Source organism: Meriones unguiculatus, chromosome X, assembly GCF_030254825.1.
Source record: "Meriones unguiculatus strain TT.TT164.6M chromosome X, Bangor_MerUng_6.1, whole genome shotgun sequence".
In the NCBI taxonomy this organism is placed as follows: domain Eukaryota; kingdom Metazoa; phylum Chordata; class Mammalia; order Rodentia; family Muridae; genus Meriones; species Meriones unguiculatus.
The window spans coordinates 59,158,788-59,174,882 of NC_083369.1; the positions used below are offsets into that span (position 1 = coordinate 59,158,788).

Sequence of the window (16,095 nt, forward strand, 5' to 3'; positions counted from 1 at the left end):
TAACGTAAGAGAGAAATCTTTGTTTTTTTTAAAAAAAGGTTTCTGTCCATTTTTGCTACAGTTTCCCACACTGAGAACTTGTTTTATTGTATCTTCTTCCCATAAAAATAAAGCTGCGGCGATAGCTTTTAAAACAGTCTTCCAGAAGAACAGATCTCACGTCCAATTCTTGCCTCCTCTTTAATATTTGTCCCTTATCTTTACAGGATCAGAAACTCAACTGCAAAAGAAATGCTCATCCCTAGGTAGGAACTGGAAGATGGAGAATGGAGTAACCTGGGAAGGCACGTAAAGGGTGGAGGGGTTGAGATAGCTCCACAAGAAAAGAAAAAAGTAAGAAAAAGTCGACAATTCTCCTAGAAGCTGCTCCTCCACAGGATGATGATTGACAGGACCTGGTGTAGTGGGATGAGGTAGGAGTGGAGATAAAGGAGGGGCCTCTAGCTCTTGGTGGGAGTGGAATTCAGGGACACGAGCTTACTGGTGATGAGGCCCTCACGTGACCAAGAGCTGATTTGGGCAAAGGTACTTAAAGCCTTGCCGGCCATCCCTGCCATCTTCCTCCGGGTAACAAGCTGCGCACTGCAGGCGAGAAGAAGAAAATTCCCTCAGAACTGGCAAGGTGGGTAAGATTGAACATCCTGTGGACCTGGGGGATACAAATAGCCTAGGGATATTTAATGTCAAGGCCACAGGAGCCTCTGCATGCTCCGAGGGCCGGGGTTTTCCAGACCCGGGATCACAGGCGCAGTGGATTTTGGTGGGCCGCGGGAAGAGTGGAATGAAAAGACTATCAGATGTATAGAAGAAACTGCTAACTTCTCTCTCAGCTGTTTTGCGGTTTTGTTTTGACACGCAGGCTCAGCTCCCTATTTGCTGTTTTGAGAGGATGCAAGAGAAAAAAACAAAACAAACAACAAACAAACAAACAAAAAAACTTGGCATCCCATACAAGCCCAGCAAGAAGGTTGGGATCGGGAGGCCAGAGGGGCTTGAAATCGCTATTTTTCACTAACACCCTCCCTTTTCAGACACCTTGCTGCCACAACCCTGCTCCCTCCCCTCCCCGACCAGCCCCCTGTCCTTCTAGGGCCTAGGAAATGGGTGTGCCAGCTTATGTAGGAGAGATGGCGGATTTGGCGCTGTATGGGCTTCACAGGCTCGGGGACCGTGAGAGAATCTGGTATTAAACCGCCATGCTAACTGCCAGGCTGCTTTCCAGACACCTGCGGCCCACACAGCCCTTCATCCTGGTCTTTTCAGCTCTGAAAAAGGAATTCGGGTACGCAGGCTAAATAAATGGTGGTTGCTGGGGATTTGAGATGGGGGTAGGAGGTGGAGCCCAGAGCGGAGAAACCAAGACCCTGAAACTGAGGAGGCGGGCCTAGCGGCCCTTTTTCTGCTGGCTAGTGCTAGGCCAGAAAGATGGGGGAGGGGATGAAGAACGGCTGAGCTTAAACAGGAAACCCTAGAATTCTGGCAGGAATCCCCCATGCTGCATCCTAACCAGCTTTCTGAGCTCTCTAGGCTTGCCTGCTCTGCTGCGACGCAGTAGAAGGGGTGTGGCGCTAGTGCTAGGCCAGAAAGATGGGGGAGGGGATGAAGAACGGCTGAGCTTAAACAGGAAACCCTAGAATTCTGGAAGGAATCCCCCCATGCTGCATCCTAACCAGCTTTCTCAGCACTCTCGCCTTGCCCCCTCCTCTGCGATGCAGTAAAAGGGGTGTGGCGCTGTCTCAGAAAAATGGCTGCCAGGGGTGGGGCGAAATAAAAGGGGGCGCTGAGGCCTGAGGAGCCTGCGCAAATGCGGAGCGGGTGGAGGGGGCGGGAGGGGCGTATTGCCGTTGATGGGATGGGAGAGGCAAGAAGTATTAAAGGAATTGAAAGGTGGAGTTCTTTGACATTGTGCTGTGCAGTTAGGAGAAAGCTAACACTAGGACTCTTGTTCTGGATGCTGGTATGTCCACCAGGTTCTTAGTCTGTCCCGGAGTCTGTATTTCTGCCCTTCAGCTGGACCTCAGCACGAAGCTCTGGCGGAACTAGAGGAAAAAGAAAGACCTCTGAAATCTTGCAGGTCAGTGTTTGGGGTGAGAAATGTTGACCCTCTGGTGTGGCAGAGGTCAGAGGATGGAACCAGAATACCTCCCCCCGCATCTTTTCTTTCTTTAAGATATCTTTGTTCTGGCTGGTCCTTTTCGGTGTAGGAAAGGGGGCATGTGTTATCTGTCTTTTTATGTTAATAGATGGGGGAGAAAAGGAGGACTCCTGAGGATTTTTTTTTTTTTTTTGCTCACCAGAATGCAAATCAGGGAAGAACCAATCTTCTGTCTACTAAAGGCTCAAAACCACCTGTTATCTACCCACAGATCCATCCACTTATAGGCTCTGCAGCTGTGAGCACATTGGAAATTGCTCCTGATCCCAAGAAGCTGGTATGTACATGAACATTACCTAAACATTTGAATAGGGGTGGGAGTATTGTAGGTGAATCTCATATTTCCCACTCTCGGGCCAGGTTTGCATATGACCCCTCCCCATTTGGGAACAAATAAATTATAGGTACTGGCACTGGGAAGATGAACTAGAGTTGAAGGTATGACCTGGAGCTAATCTCTAAATCAACAAGTACAGGTTCGACCTCAGACTCTCCTCTAAGTAAACAAATTGAGCCCAGACCCTGTACCTCTCATTTCTAATATTTACTCCTACTAGGTCCAGCTCAGCTTGCAGCCTCAGAAGAACTTTCGAACCTAACCTTGAGAACCTTGATTTGACTGGTACGCAAGCCAGTTCCACACCCTGGATCAGAGAATCACTCCAGGTGTACCATGAGCCGTGCCCGGGATGCTGGCTGTGTAGCTGCTGGCATAGTGATTGGGGCTAGTGCTTGGTACTGTGTCTACAGATATACTAGGAGAAAAGAACAGAAGAAGAAGAAGCGACCTGCCAAGCCTAAAAACCGGGCTTCTGTGGGTACTGGAACCAGGGCCAGAGCTGGGCTAAGAGCTGGGTTTACAATTGACCTTGGGCCAGGATTCACTCCCCCAACCCCAGTCAGTGTTGAGGCAATGAGCAAGGCTCAAGGAGAAGCAGCCAGTTCTGACACAGCTGTAGCTGAAGAAGTGGTGCCAGCTGCACCCAGCCCTAAGGTTCAGAATGGGGCAGAAAGTAAAGTCCAGGAGGCGAATGGGGCTGGGACTGAGCCTAATAGGGAAACAGTAGCAGTGACTCCAGCTGCCTGTGCACATACACCTCCTCCCAAGGTGGCAGAGGCTCCCATTGCAGCAGAGGCTCCAGAAATAGTAGGGGCTCCCAAGTTGCTGGAAGCTCCCAGCACCACAGAGAATTCTGCAGCAACAGCACACCCTGGGCCAGCAGTACCTCTGGGGGTAGTCCCGTCTCCTGGGCCAGCAGCACCTTCCCCATCAATAATGCCTCCTGGACCAGCAGCACTTCCCTGGGCAGTCCAGTCTCCAGGACCAGCAGCACCTCCCATGGCAGTCCAATCTCTTGTGACAGCAGCACCTTCCTGGGCAGTAGTAGCGCCTCCTGGGGCAGTTTACATTCCTGTGGCAGCCCACTTCCCTGGGCCGGCAGCACCTTCCAGGGTAACCCAGTCTCCTGGGACAGTGGTGCCTCCTCTTCCACCCCCATCTCTGGGACCAGGAGTGCTTGCCAGGTCAGTGCAGTCTCCTGTGGCATCAGTTCCTCCCAGAGCAGTCCAGTCTCCTGGGGCAGCAGTGCATCCTGGGGCCACCCAATCTCCTGGGGTAGTAGTGCCTCCCAGGGCAGTCCAGTTTTCTGGGGCAACAGTGACTCCCAGGACAGCAACTCCTTCTGGAACACCAGTTCCTTCCAGGGGGGCAGCAACTCCCAAGACAGGAGCATTAGCTAGGGCACCAGCATCTACCCAGAGAGCAGCAACTACAGAGGTCATGCAGGTCCCTAGGGTGGCAGCCCCTGCTGAATCCACAGAGTCTCCTAGAATAGCAACATCTGCCACAGTGGATGAGGCCTCTCTGCCAATGTTTTCTGGGACTTCAGGGTCCTCTAAGACAGCAGCAACCACTGCTGGCAAGAAAGCAGCCCCTGGAGCTCACACAGGGGCTATACCTAAGGCTGGGTCAGCCACTGGAGCTGTACCCAAAGGTGGAGGCAAGGGTGGAAACAAGAACCGGAATGGAGGCAAGGGCAAAAATAGGAAAAACAAGGTTGAAGTGGATGAATTGGGGATGGGCTTCCGCCCTGGTGATGGGGCTGCAGCAGCTGCTGCAGCCTCTGCTAATGGGGGACAGGCTTTCCTAGCAGAGATTCCTGAGTCTGAAGAAGGGGAATCTGGGTGGACTGATACAGAGTCAGACTCGGACTCTGAACCTGAGGTCCAGCCCAGAGGAAAGGGGAAGAGAACCATTCCCATGCATAAGCGCCCCTTTCCTTATGAAATTGATGAGATTCTGGGTGTCCGAGATCTCAGGAAAGTCCTAGCCTTGCTTCAAAAATCTGATGATCCCTTCATCCAGCAAGTAGCCCTGCTCACCCTGAGCAACAATGCCAATTACTCATGTAATCAAGAAACAATTCGAAAGTTGGGAGGCCTCCCAATTATTGCAAACATGATCAACAAAACTGACCCCCACATTAAGGAAAAAGCCTTAATGGCCATGAATAACCTGAGTGAAAATTATGAAAACCAGGGCAGACTACAGGTGTACATGAATAAAGTGATGGATGACATCATGGCTTCTAACCTGAACTCAGCAGTACAGGTAGTTGGGTTAAAATTTTTAACAAACATGACTATTACTAATGACTACCAGCACCTGCTTGTCAATTCCATTGCAAACTTTTTCCGGTTGTTATCTCAGGGGGGAGGAAAAATCAAGGTTGAGATTTTGAAAATACTTTCAAATTTTGCTGAAAATCCAGACATGCTCAAAAAGCTTCTCGGTACCCAAGTGCCGGCATCATTTAGTTCCCTTTATAATTCTTATGTGGAATCAGAAATTCTTATTAATGCTCTTACTCTTTTTGAGATTATCTTTGACAACCTCAGAGCAGAAGTCTTCAACTACAGAGAATTCAACAAGGGATCTCTGTTTTACTTATGTACTACATCTGGGGTGTGTGTTAAGAAAATTCGAGCCTTAGCAAATCACCATGACCTCTTGGTGAAAGTGAAAGTTATAAAACTGGTGAACAAGTTCTGATTGATCTGTGCCCTCAAGGTGTGTGATTATTTGGTTTTACAGTTGCAAGCATTAAAAATGAGACATTGCTTTTCTAATTGTATGTATATTAACGGAATCCTTTCAGCTGCTGGTTTTGAATAATGTATCATTCAGAGTGATGTTATCTGTGACAGTCATCAGCTTTAAGCTGAACCATTTTCTGATTACCAAATCCCCTGTAGTGCTATCGTACTGAAGACATATTTGTGATTTTGTGATTGGAACTGTGCTGCTTGGGTGTAATATTTTTGTTGGGTCCTCTATGTGAATCGATAACCATCCTGTCCATGAATGGCCTACTCTGCTCTTACTTGTTTTGACTTGAATTTTGTCACCAAAGACTTCATATGTGCATCATCAATAAAGCGTGTGTTGTAAATGGCAAGAAGTTGTTCTTGTGCTTGAATTAAGTCTAGCTGCAAATATAAGAAACATAAATACACATGGACTACTGACAGGACCTAGGCATATACTTAGGGTCAGACACTTGTTATCTGGCAGGATGAAGCAGAACATCAATGAAGGATGCACTTAAGATGAGCCTGAAGGACACCATAGAAGAGTGGCCTAGAATAGATAAGTGTGAAGAAAGACATGGGGGTAGGAATTCTGTTCCTATGATAGGGAGGAAGCTATTTTCCCTAAAACAGAAAAATGGAACCTGTGGAAGAGGAGTAATAAAAGATAAAAATTATAATTTAGGGTGAAGAAATTTGTTTTGTTTGTTGTTTTTAAGGTCTTAAACCCTCAGCTCCAAAATAGCCATTCAGGAAGTAACAGGACATTTTACAATATACATATATAAAAGGAAAAACAGGGCTGGGAGATAGATTAACTGGTAAAGCCTTTGCCTCACAAGTAAGAGGACTTGGGATTGATCCTCAGAACCCACTTTAAAATGCTGTATGTGATAATGTCCACTTGTAAACCTGGCCCTGGGGGTTAGTGGACAAGAGGATTCCTGTGCCTCACTCACCAGCCAGTCTAGCCTAATTGATGAGCTCCAGGCCAGTGAGAGACCCCGAATCAAAGGAAGAAAGGAATTTCTGAGAATGATGCGTACCTTACCCTCTGGTAACTACACATATGAACACACACATAAAAATAAAATTAATCTGGCGGCAATGTACAAGACAGATTGAAGTTGACATGGGCTTAAGGGTAGAGATAAAATGAGAGCATTTATTTGAAAGTTATAGTATATCAAGCCTGAAATGGTAAATGATGAAATGGTGTGGTAATAAGGCACAGGCACAAAAGCGTACACAAAAGCATGCTTATGCATCCTTGCACATGCACACACACACACTCACACACACACACACAGAGAAAGACAGAAAGATGTATTGCACATCATGATAATTAGAGGTAATATCACCATGTTATATACTTAATAATGGCTATAACAGAAGATTTTAACTGTTCTAACAACAAAAAATAAATGTGATATATTTTATAAAGTAACAATTTAACTATCCCATAATATGTACATGTATTAGAATATGACGCTGTGCACAGGAATATAGTGTTTGTCAATTCAGCTAAAAAAATGTATAACTAATATACTGCTATACAAGCATTAAACCTGATTGTAGCCAAAAGACTGAGAAGGGATCTGTGCATAGATTAGAAGACATGATTTTTAAGAGTTTATGAAACATTAAAAAGATTCATACAATTGAAATTGGGTGAAACTTCTTTCATATACTTAGTATGTATATTTCTACATATTTTTGCAAAATTGGGATCATACTGCACATCAGTATTTCTCAATGTGTAGCCCACAGAATGTTGCAGGTTCCTGAAAATGTGTGGTCAAAAAAAAGTCTCAAAAAATTACTAACATGTTATTTACTCTTTTCATCGGGTTGGCAATTTGGCACAGAAGCAATGAGAATATTACCAGTGTCACAGTAGGGATCAAGACAATGATGTCAAACAACACTAGTAGTGGTTGCATTTTTTTTTTACAGTGGTGTACTCAAATTCTTAAAATCTAGTTTTATTTGTAAATGTTTCAATAAAGTCCCTGTTAATTATGAAATGACACATGCTGAACCTTAATGCTTTAGCCCTTCAAATATTCTGTGTGACCAAATAGGAAGTACATGCAAAACACTGTGCTGCTAGCTTAAATTGATGGTTTTACTGAAGAAAAATTATGTAAGTTGGTAGTTCTCAACCTGAGGGTCATGACCCTTCTGGGGGAATCAAATGACCCTTTCACAGGGATTGTCTAAGACCATTGGAAAACACAGATATTTACATTATGATCCACAACAGCAAAATTACAACTATGAAGTAGCAATTGAAAAAATCTATGGTTGGGGGTCACCACAACATAAGGAACTGTATTAAAGGGTGGCAACCTTAAGAAGGTTGAGATTCACTAATTTAAGTTGTTCATTGAGTTAGCTATTGGTCACATAACATCATTTTTACTTAGAAATGACTTTCAGATAATATATAGCTTTTTACACTTCTGAACTTCGCAGACATTTAAAAAAAAAAACTATCTGAAGAAATCCTTGAAGGTACGTATTTCCCAGTACTTGTCCCTTACGGTAAAATCCTAGCTATTAGGAAGAGAAAACTTTTGAAGAACTAGAATGCTCACCTGTAAAGCTCGACTGCCTGTAGTACTTGAAGATTTTCTGGGGATGTTAGCAATCATAGTGAAAGTCAGTGGTCTTTCTCCCCTTCTCATCCTTCTAGGGGAGAGCTGAGAGAAGCTTTGGAGGCTAGAATTGCTCTTACTCAGTTTTAGTGGTATTCCACCAATGTCATCTAATAAGTAATAACATTGCTGTGATGAGGATACACTCATGATTTTCTGAATTCTTGATAAGAAGTGCCTGAAAAGATGTTAGTACTGATATAATCATGTCTTTTTCTGCTCGACTCAGGATTTCTAATTGAGCTCATACACTGCAGATGGGTACACAGCATCTGTTAGCTTAATTCCAGTTGCTGAGGTAATTAAACCACCCTCTTACTCAGATTGACATTGGACACTTCTATTTCCCGAAATGAAATCTGTTCTGCAGGAACATATGTATCAAGGCCTTCTGAATGAGCAAAAAAAATCATATAATATATTTGAGTGTCTTAAATCACATCCCATGTGAAAATCAACAACATAAAGTATATGAGTCTGAAGCTTAAAACAGTAGTTCTTTGAAATATGTAACTTAGTAAAATAATAACAATGGGCACTAGAGATTAGACATCAGCTGTCTATTAGTCCTGAAACATGACCACTGAAACATTCCTTACGAACTGGATGTGACCAGCTATTTGTTTCTAAGAACACTGGGAATGTCTCGTAAAACCAGTTAGTAGGCATGAATAGGGGGTTCACCATAAAAGATAAAGAAATAAAGGAAGCTTACTATAAGAACCCCTTTCCATTTAGAGCTGTCAGACAGACCTCTGAGATAATGAGTTCCAAAATTAAGCTTCTTCATTGCTTAATTGTAAAATAAGTTGAATTCACCACCTTGTCAGATCTCTTTAGTGAAAGAAAGAGTAATGATAACTGAAATAAGTGATCAGGGAAATCTTGAGCCTCTTTGAGCTTTAAAAAAAATTAGTTCCCATTGTGCCATGATGAGGAGGAGAACAGAAAATTGTCTCACATGAGACTCAAATTTTGAACTTTTAAAATACATTAGGTGGAGGCTGGAGAGATGGCTCATCAGTTAAGAGCACTGACTATTTCAGAGGATCCAGGGTTTAACTTCCAGCACCCACATGGCAGCTCACAATGTGTGTAACTCTGTTCCAGAGGAGCAGATATCCTCACACAGATATATGTGCAGGTAAAACATCAGTGTATATAAAATACAAATAAATAAATAATTTTTAAAAATACCTTAGGTGTGAGGTTAAGACAGAGCAATATAACAAAAAGAGGAGGGGCCAAGAGAAATGGCTCAGCAGTTAAAAACCAGAACTTGTCTCCCAGGACCCACATTGGGCATCACAAAACTGCCTATAACTCTAGCTCCATGGTCTTTGATACTATGTTTTATCCCCATTGGGCACCTGCACTCACATGCACAGACCCACAGGGAGACACACACATATACAAAGAGTTAAAAATAAAATCTAAGAAAAGAAACCAAGAGAATTACAGATTTTGAACGAGCTTTTATTTTTAAGATTACTACAAATTAATCACATTAAGACTCTCAACTATTATTATTGTTGGTTAGCTCCAGACTTATGAAGAGTAAAGCTTCAAGTTCCACCCCTAAAATAATAGAAATGGAATGTATCAGGCCAAGGAAAGTGTGTGCTGCATAAGCTTGGGGACCTGAACTTGGATGCTCACATAGAAGTCAGGTAATCTCAGCACTGGGGAGATGGAGTCAGGAAGGTCCCTAGAGATTATTGACCAACCAGTCTGGGCAAATTAATTAGTTTCAAAGATCCTTTAAGAGACAGTCTCAAAACTTAAGGTAGGGAGTGACTGAGGAAGTACTTCTAGGCACAAACAAGCATGCTCACGCACAAGCATGTGCACGCTCACTCACACACACACATGAGAGAAAAAGAGAAAAACAGGACAGGGAGGAATGGTAGGAAGGAAGACGGGAGAGATAAAATGTATGTGTAAAGGACTAAAGAATAAAATTCACTTAGGAGGAAAACATATTGGATCCAAAAGAAAATAAGAGAGAAAAGTGAAGTTTTTAAGATAGCAAGACAAACAAAGCACATGGTTCAAATGTTTTGAACCATGTACATGATGATAGGCTGCATCCAATAGTTAAAAGATAGCATCACAATTTAAAAATCCAGCTTCTAAATTAAAATTAGAAGTAAAAGATACAAAAAGTTATACTATATAAGCACTAAGCAAAAATTAGCAAACATAGTCAAAACACTTCTTAAAAGACTTTAAGAGAAAAATCTTTATTATAATAAAACGGTTGAATGATTAAACAAACTGCTTTATATCGACACCATGGCTGAAGGTTAATGAAAAGAAATGTACTATTACTACAGATAGCTTGGATGAATCCCAAGGGCCTTGTACTGAGAAACATATCAAAAAGTCATATATTGGGCCAGTGAGGTATCTCAGTGAGTAGAAGAGCTTGTCATCAAGCTTAAGTATGTGAGTTCAATCCCCAGGACCTACATGTTAGAAGAAGATAACTAACTCCCACAAGTTGTTCTCTAACTTCCATATGAACACTTTGACATGAGTTCACATGCACCCATGTACGAGCAGACAGACAGACAAACAGACACACACACAAATAAATATATGTAATTAAAATATTTTAAAACTTTTTATGTATATGGGAGTTTTGTATACATGTATGTCTGTATACTTTGTGAGCACTTAGTGCCCAGGTAGGCCAAAAGAGGGTGTCAGATCCCCTGCAACTAGAATTAACAGATAGTTGAGAACTGCCATGTAGGTGCTGGGAATTGTGTTGGGAACTGAACTAGTGTCCTCTGGAAGAGCAGTGCTCTTCACCTCTGAGTCATCTCTCTAGCCCTATAAAAATTGAAGCCACATACTGTTTCCATCTTAAAAATATTCTTAGCCTGGCATGATGGCACATGCCTTTAATCACAGCACTTGACAAGCAGAAGCAAACTTGTCTCTGAGTTCAAGGCTAACCTGGTCTATATAATGAGCTCCAGGACACCCAGAATAAGTAGACCCGCCTTAAAAAAAAAAAAAAAAAAAAAAAAAAACAACTTACATTGTCAAAAAAGAGAGAGGTGGAGAATGGAGAGTGGTTACCAGGAATCCAAGATGGTGAAGTGAGAATGTATATAATTACAAAGGAGCAGCATAAAGAAGATCTGTGTAGTAGTGAGTTAGACCTTTATCCTAATTTGCAGAGGAATGATAAAATTATATAGTTATATACACATTTTATTTTAATCTCAGTTTCCTAATTTTGATATTGTACACTAGTTCTGAGCAACTTAAACATTGAGAAAAACTATGTGAAAAGTGAAAGATTGACCTGTACTGACCTTGCAATTTCCTGTAAATCCATAAGACTTCAAAATAAAAGTCTTTAAGTTTTACTAGAAAAATCTAATACATGTTCAATAAAATCACAAAATGTTTGAACAAAAATGTTTCCTAGTCAGGTGTTGTATATCTATATTCCCAGAAACTTGGGTAACAGAGACAGAAGACTCTGGAATTCTAGGCCAGCTTAGGCTATGTAGCAAGTTCTAGGTCTTCCTTCAAAAAAAGTACATTTTGCTTGTACTGCAGTAGACAGCCCAATACCGGCATGTATGCAGGCAACACGAATTGGGCTCAGTAAGTTAAAAAACAACATGAAACTGGGCAGGAGATGTAGGAAAAAAGATCTAAAAGAAATTGGAGGGGGAAAGATGGCTGGGTTTGATCAAAATAAAATGTGATCATGGATAATGGGGGAAAAAAGAAAGTAAAACTAGAAAGAACACTCTTACAGAGCTATAAAAGAAACCGTCAGACAATAAGTCACAGAAGAATTTTCTCAAACTTTAAACATAGAGAAGAAAATACACAGCAAAGATATAGAATGCTGAGCACTGCAATCAACAAACTGGTTTAATAAGAAGCATACAGAACTCAGTAAAAGTAAAATACACTTTTTTTGAATCCTGCAGAAGAGGAGGCAGATGGATTATAAGAGCCAAGAGATTTTTTTCTTTTTTAATTTAACAGAATTTAATGTGACCTTTATTAGAGTGAGTTTTTGATACAGTGCTTATGTAGTAAGTACGAAGTCAACTATAGCTCATAGCCCTTGATATGCCCTCACTTGTGTAAACTGATCCAGAAGAACTCTGCTTTTTACTGAGCTTTCTGTAAAGCTGATTAATTCAAACTACAATGTTTGTGGAAAGTTTAGTATAAGTCCAGAGCCTAGTTATATTGACCCTATATTTAGATATCCCCCCAATGTTACAAAGTACCTACAAAGAAGACCATATCCTATAGCCAATTGAAAGTCATTACAGACTACATTCAGGTACTCAGGACCCAAGTGTAGCACCAGGCATTTAGTGTAAGGGTTTTTTAAAGCAAAAATCACATCCTGGTAATTCACTGGGAAACTACAGAGGAGGCTTTGTGAAAGCAAGAAGCTTAACAGAAGCTAAGATAAGCAGTTAGCTAGAGGAAAGGTTCTGCATAAACAGCCAGTATAATGAAAGCTTAGGCATCTTGACCCCAGTTTCCTAGAATATACTTGGTTTATTTCTGGGTCTTCTATTCAATTCCATTGATCCACCATTCTGTTTCTATGCCAGTACCATGCAGTTTTTATTACTGTTGCTCTATAGTACAGCTTGAAGTCAGGGATGGAGATCCCTCCAGAAGATCTTTTATTGTAGAGGTATGTTTTAGCAATTCTGGGTTTCTTGTTATTCCATATGAAGTTGAGATTTTTTTTCTTTCAAGGTCTGTAAATAATTGTATTGATAATTTGATGAGAATTGCATTGAATCAGTAGATTGCTTTTGGTAAGATGGCCATTTTTACTATGTTAATCCTGTCAAGCCATGAACATGGGAGATCTTTCCATTTTCTGATATCTTGTTCAATTTCTTTCTGCAGAGACTGGAAGTTTTTTTTCACACAAGTCTTTGACTTGCTTGGTTAGAGTGATACCTAGGTATCCAAATTCTTTATGAGCTGGAGTATAAAGAGTCAGTGTGCATGAGAGTTTGAAAATATTCTAAAAGATTTTTTATGGAGAGGAGGTGGGCTGGACAGTTGGCTCAGCTGTTAAGAGCACTTACTGCTCTTGGAAAAAAATATGGGTGTAGTGCCGGCTCACAACCATCTTAGACTCCCATTACTGGTTATGCTACAGTGTGTTCTGGCTCTTTTGGGCACCAAGCATGAATGTGGTACATATACACACATGGAGGCAAAAAACTCATACACATTAACAATAATAAATAAATACATTTTAACAAGAAAAGAAAATGTTCCATTTTTCTTCAAACCTAAAGGGACATCTCTCCTTTTTTCAGTAGATTGAAGTCAATGATTACAAGAAAGCTTCAAAGAAAATATGGTTAGACAAGGCCAGAAATGAGCTTGAGATACAGCTTTGACCCCTATGTCCTCAGAATAAAAACCCACCAAATTCTAGGAAATTACTGGAGATAAAATTGTGGATGTCATTTGTGAATCATTATAGCCCTTAATTGTCAATATGACTCTTGTGATTGATGAAGAAAGAAGAAAGACAAGGAGAAATTTGAGGAAGCTATACTAACACCACCCTGGAATTTTTGTGGCAAGAAAAAATGTTGAAAAACTATCTAGGACATGTATGTGACTGCCCACATTCCCCCAAAGCGTGGGGAAGAAGGAGTTATAGCACTCTGGCCGATTGATAATCTCAGTTGTCAAATACTCTGAGTTTGTTTGGAATTGGCATCTTGTTTCTACAATATGTTCCCACATTTTAAAAATGTGTGTGTGTGTGTGTGTGTGTGTGTGTGTGTGTGTCATAAGCAAGCATGCATGTACCATGGAAGTGTGAACATGGGAGAAAAACTCAGTTGTTAGTCCTCACCTTTTATGTTGAGACAAAGTCTGTTTTCTATGGCAGCATGTGCCAGGCTAGATGGCTCACTAGCTTCCAATGATTCTCTTGTTTCTGTTTTGCATACAACCAGAAGATGGCTGGAACTACACACACACACACACACACACACACACAGCTTTATGTAGTGTGCTTGTTAGTTTTTGTCAACTTGGCACAAACACAGACATACCTTGGAAAGAAGGAATCTCAATGGAGGAATTTTTTTTCATCAGATTGGTCTGTGGACATATCTATGGAGGCATTTTCTTGGTTGCCATTTGATGTAGAAGGACCCACCCCACTGTGGACTGAGCCATCCCTGAGCAGATGGGCCTGGGTTGTATTATAGTTAAGTAAGCCAGAGGAATTAATCCAGTAAAGCAGCATTGTTTCATTGTCTATTTCAGTTCCTGCCTCCGGTTCCTGTCTTGAGTTTCTGCCTTGATTTCTCTCAAAGGTAGGCTATAACATGTAAACAAAAACAAGCCCTTTCCTCTCCAAGTTGCTTTTGTTCATAGAAACAGAAAACCAAACAATGTCATATGGATTCTGGGAGTCTGAATCTAGGTTTTCATGCTTTACAACAAGTACTTTTTACCCATTAAACCATCTCTCCAAGCTGTACCCACATCTTCTATAACCAATACCTTCATGATTTCTTTAGGAATGTATCTTGCCTAGCACTCATGGAAAAAAGAGGGTATACATGGTACTAATTGTTTTATATATTAAGCATTCAGAACTGTTCAGGAGAGACTTACAAACAGACATTATGAATGCTAGGCTGGCCTCTGCATAGTATATGTCTCCAATTTCCTGCACCCAAAAGATTGTTGTAAAACCAATGTATGTATGATATGTAAACTGTTTGTTTCCAACCCTCTTAGGATTAATTTGTTATCTCCAGTTTGAAGTTTTAGAGCTGGACTCGGTGATCTACTCAGACAACTCTGCATTTCTTCTCTTCTGAGTGGTATGGTCTCCAAGATGGAGAAAAGAGGCACTTTAGGATTGAGCATCATGGTTTCAGAATCATTGTGGAGTCTCCATGTTTTCTAAGAATAGTCCTTGTTGGGAAGGTTTGCACCTTTATTACATTTAAACTCTACCCACAGAGAGTCTGGAGAGGTGTCTCAATGACTAAGAGAGCTTGCTGTTCTTGCAGAGGACCAGAGAGTCCCAGAACCTATGATGGGCTCCTCCTAACAACTAGGAACTCTAACACCTGGGGATCTAACACCCCTCTTCAGCCTCCCACGTTCCTGTAATCCCAGTGCTGGGAGAGTTGAAGCAGGTGAATTGTAAGTTTGACACTAGCCTGAGCTACATATCTCAATCTTATGTCCAAAATTGGAAAAAAAAAAAAAAAAAAAAACAACTGCTAAGAATTGGTGCTTTCTTTATGAAAAGATACTCTTTGCCAATTGCTACTTGCAAGTTCTGACTTCTTACATTCAGATCAGGTCTGAAATAGCTGTATCTTTTGTTACCTGGATTTCAGTTTCCTCCACCAGTCTCTGCAAAAGTCTTCTCTTTCGAGTTTTAATCTCTTTGTCATGGAAAATCTTTTGATAATTTTGACCCGTTCTTCATGATTTTTTTGTAAAAATTGCTCCGTGCAGACTTTCATCTTTAATTTGTAATACTTTATTGTGCTGATAAAAATTTGAGGAAATTGTAAAATGCTTAAATTCCCTGTACTATTTTAAGCCTATGTTAAAAACATTTAAAGAACCAAATGAAGAACTTGGTGATTAAAATTTAAAAAGCAATTATATAATCTTATGAAAGAAGTGGAAAATAGCAAGACCTGGAGAGGACAGGAGCTCCACAGGAGAAAAACAGAACCAAAAAAATCTGGGCACAGGGGTCTTTTCTGAGACTGATACTCCAACCAAGTACCATGCATGGAGATAACCTAGAACCCCTGCTCAGATGTAGCCCATGGCAGTTCAGTCTCCAAGTAGGTTCCATATTAATGGGAACAGGGACTGTCTCTGACATGAACTGATTGGCCTGTTCTCTGATCACCTCCCCCTGAGTGGGGAGTAGCCTTACCTGGCCACAGAGGAAGACAATGCAGCCACTCCTGATGAGACCTAATAGACTAGGATCAGAAGGAAGGAAAAGAAGGCCTCCCCTATCAGTGGACTTGGGGAGGGGCATGAGTGGAGAAAGGAGAGGAAGGGTAGGATTGGGAGGGGAGGAGGGAGGAAACTACAGGGGGGATACACAGTGAATAAAGTGTAATTAATAAAATTAAAATAAAAAAAGAACAAAAAACTAATTAT

The 16,095-nt window shown here is 41.4% G+C and overlaps 1 protein-coding gene across 7 annotated transcripts; it reads left to right on the top strand.

Annotated features, from left to right (window-relative positions):
* Window positions 1–469: 469 nt before the first annotated feature.
* Window positions 470–5,616, top strand: Armcx2 (armadillo repeat containing X-linked 2). Of its 7 annotated transcripts, none has more exons than XM_060375711.1 (5): window positions 470–622; window positions 1,032–1,282; window positions 1,971–2,074; window positions 2,298–2,432; window positions 2,713–5,616. In XM_060375711.1, exon 5 carries the CDS (start codon window positions 2,829–2,831, stop codon window positions 5,205–5,207), a length of 2,379 nt encoding a protein of 792 aa, XP_060231694.1. In that variant the 5' UTR covers window positions 470–622; window positions 1,032–1,282; window positions 1,971–2,074; window positions 2,298–2,432; window positions 2,713–2,828; the 3' UTR covers window positions 5,208–5,616. The 7 variants fall into 7 exon arrangements, with proteins under 7 accessions (XP_060231694.1, XP_021516787.1, XP_021516788.1 ...); XM_021661112.2 differs by having other exon boundaries at window positions 2,367–2,432; XM_021661113.2 differs by having other exon boundaries at window positions 473–622; window positions 1,091–1,282; window positions 2,367–2,432.
* The last annotated feature ends 10,479 nt before the right edge of the window (window positions 5,617–16,095 follow it).

Bases quoted from the DNA above. Each gene is read 5' to 3' on its own strand.
- Armcx2 (XM_060375711.1), top strand. From the start codon at position 2,829: ATGAGCCGTGCCCGGGATGCTGGCTGTGTAGCTGCTGGCATAGTGATT.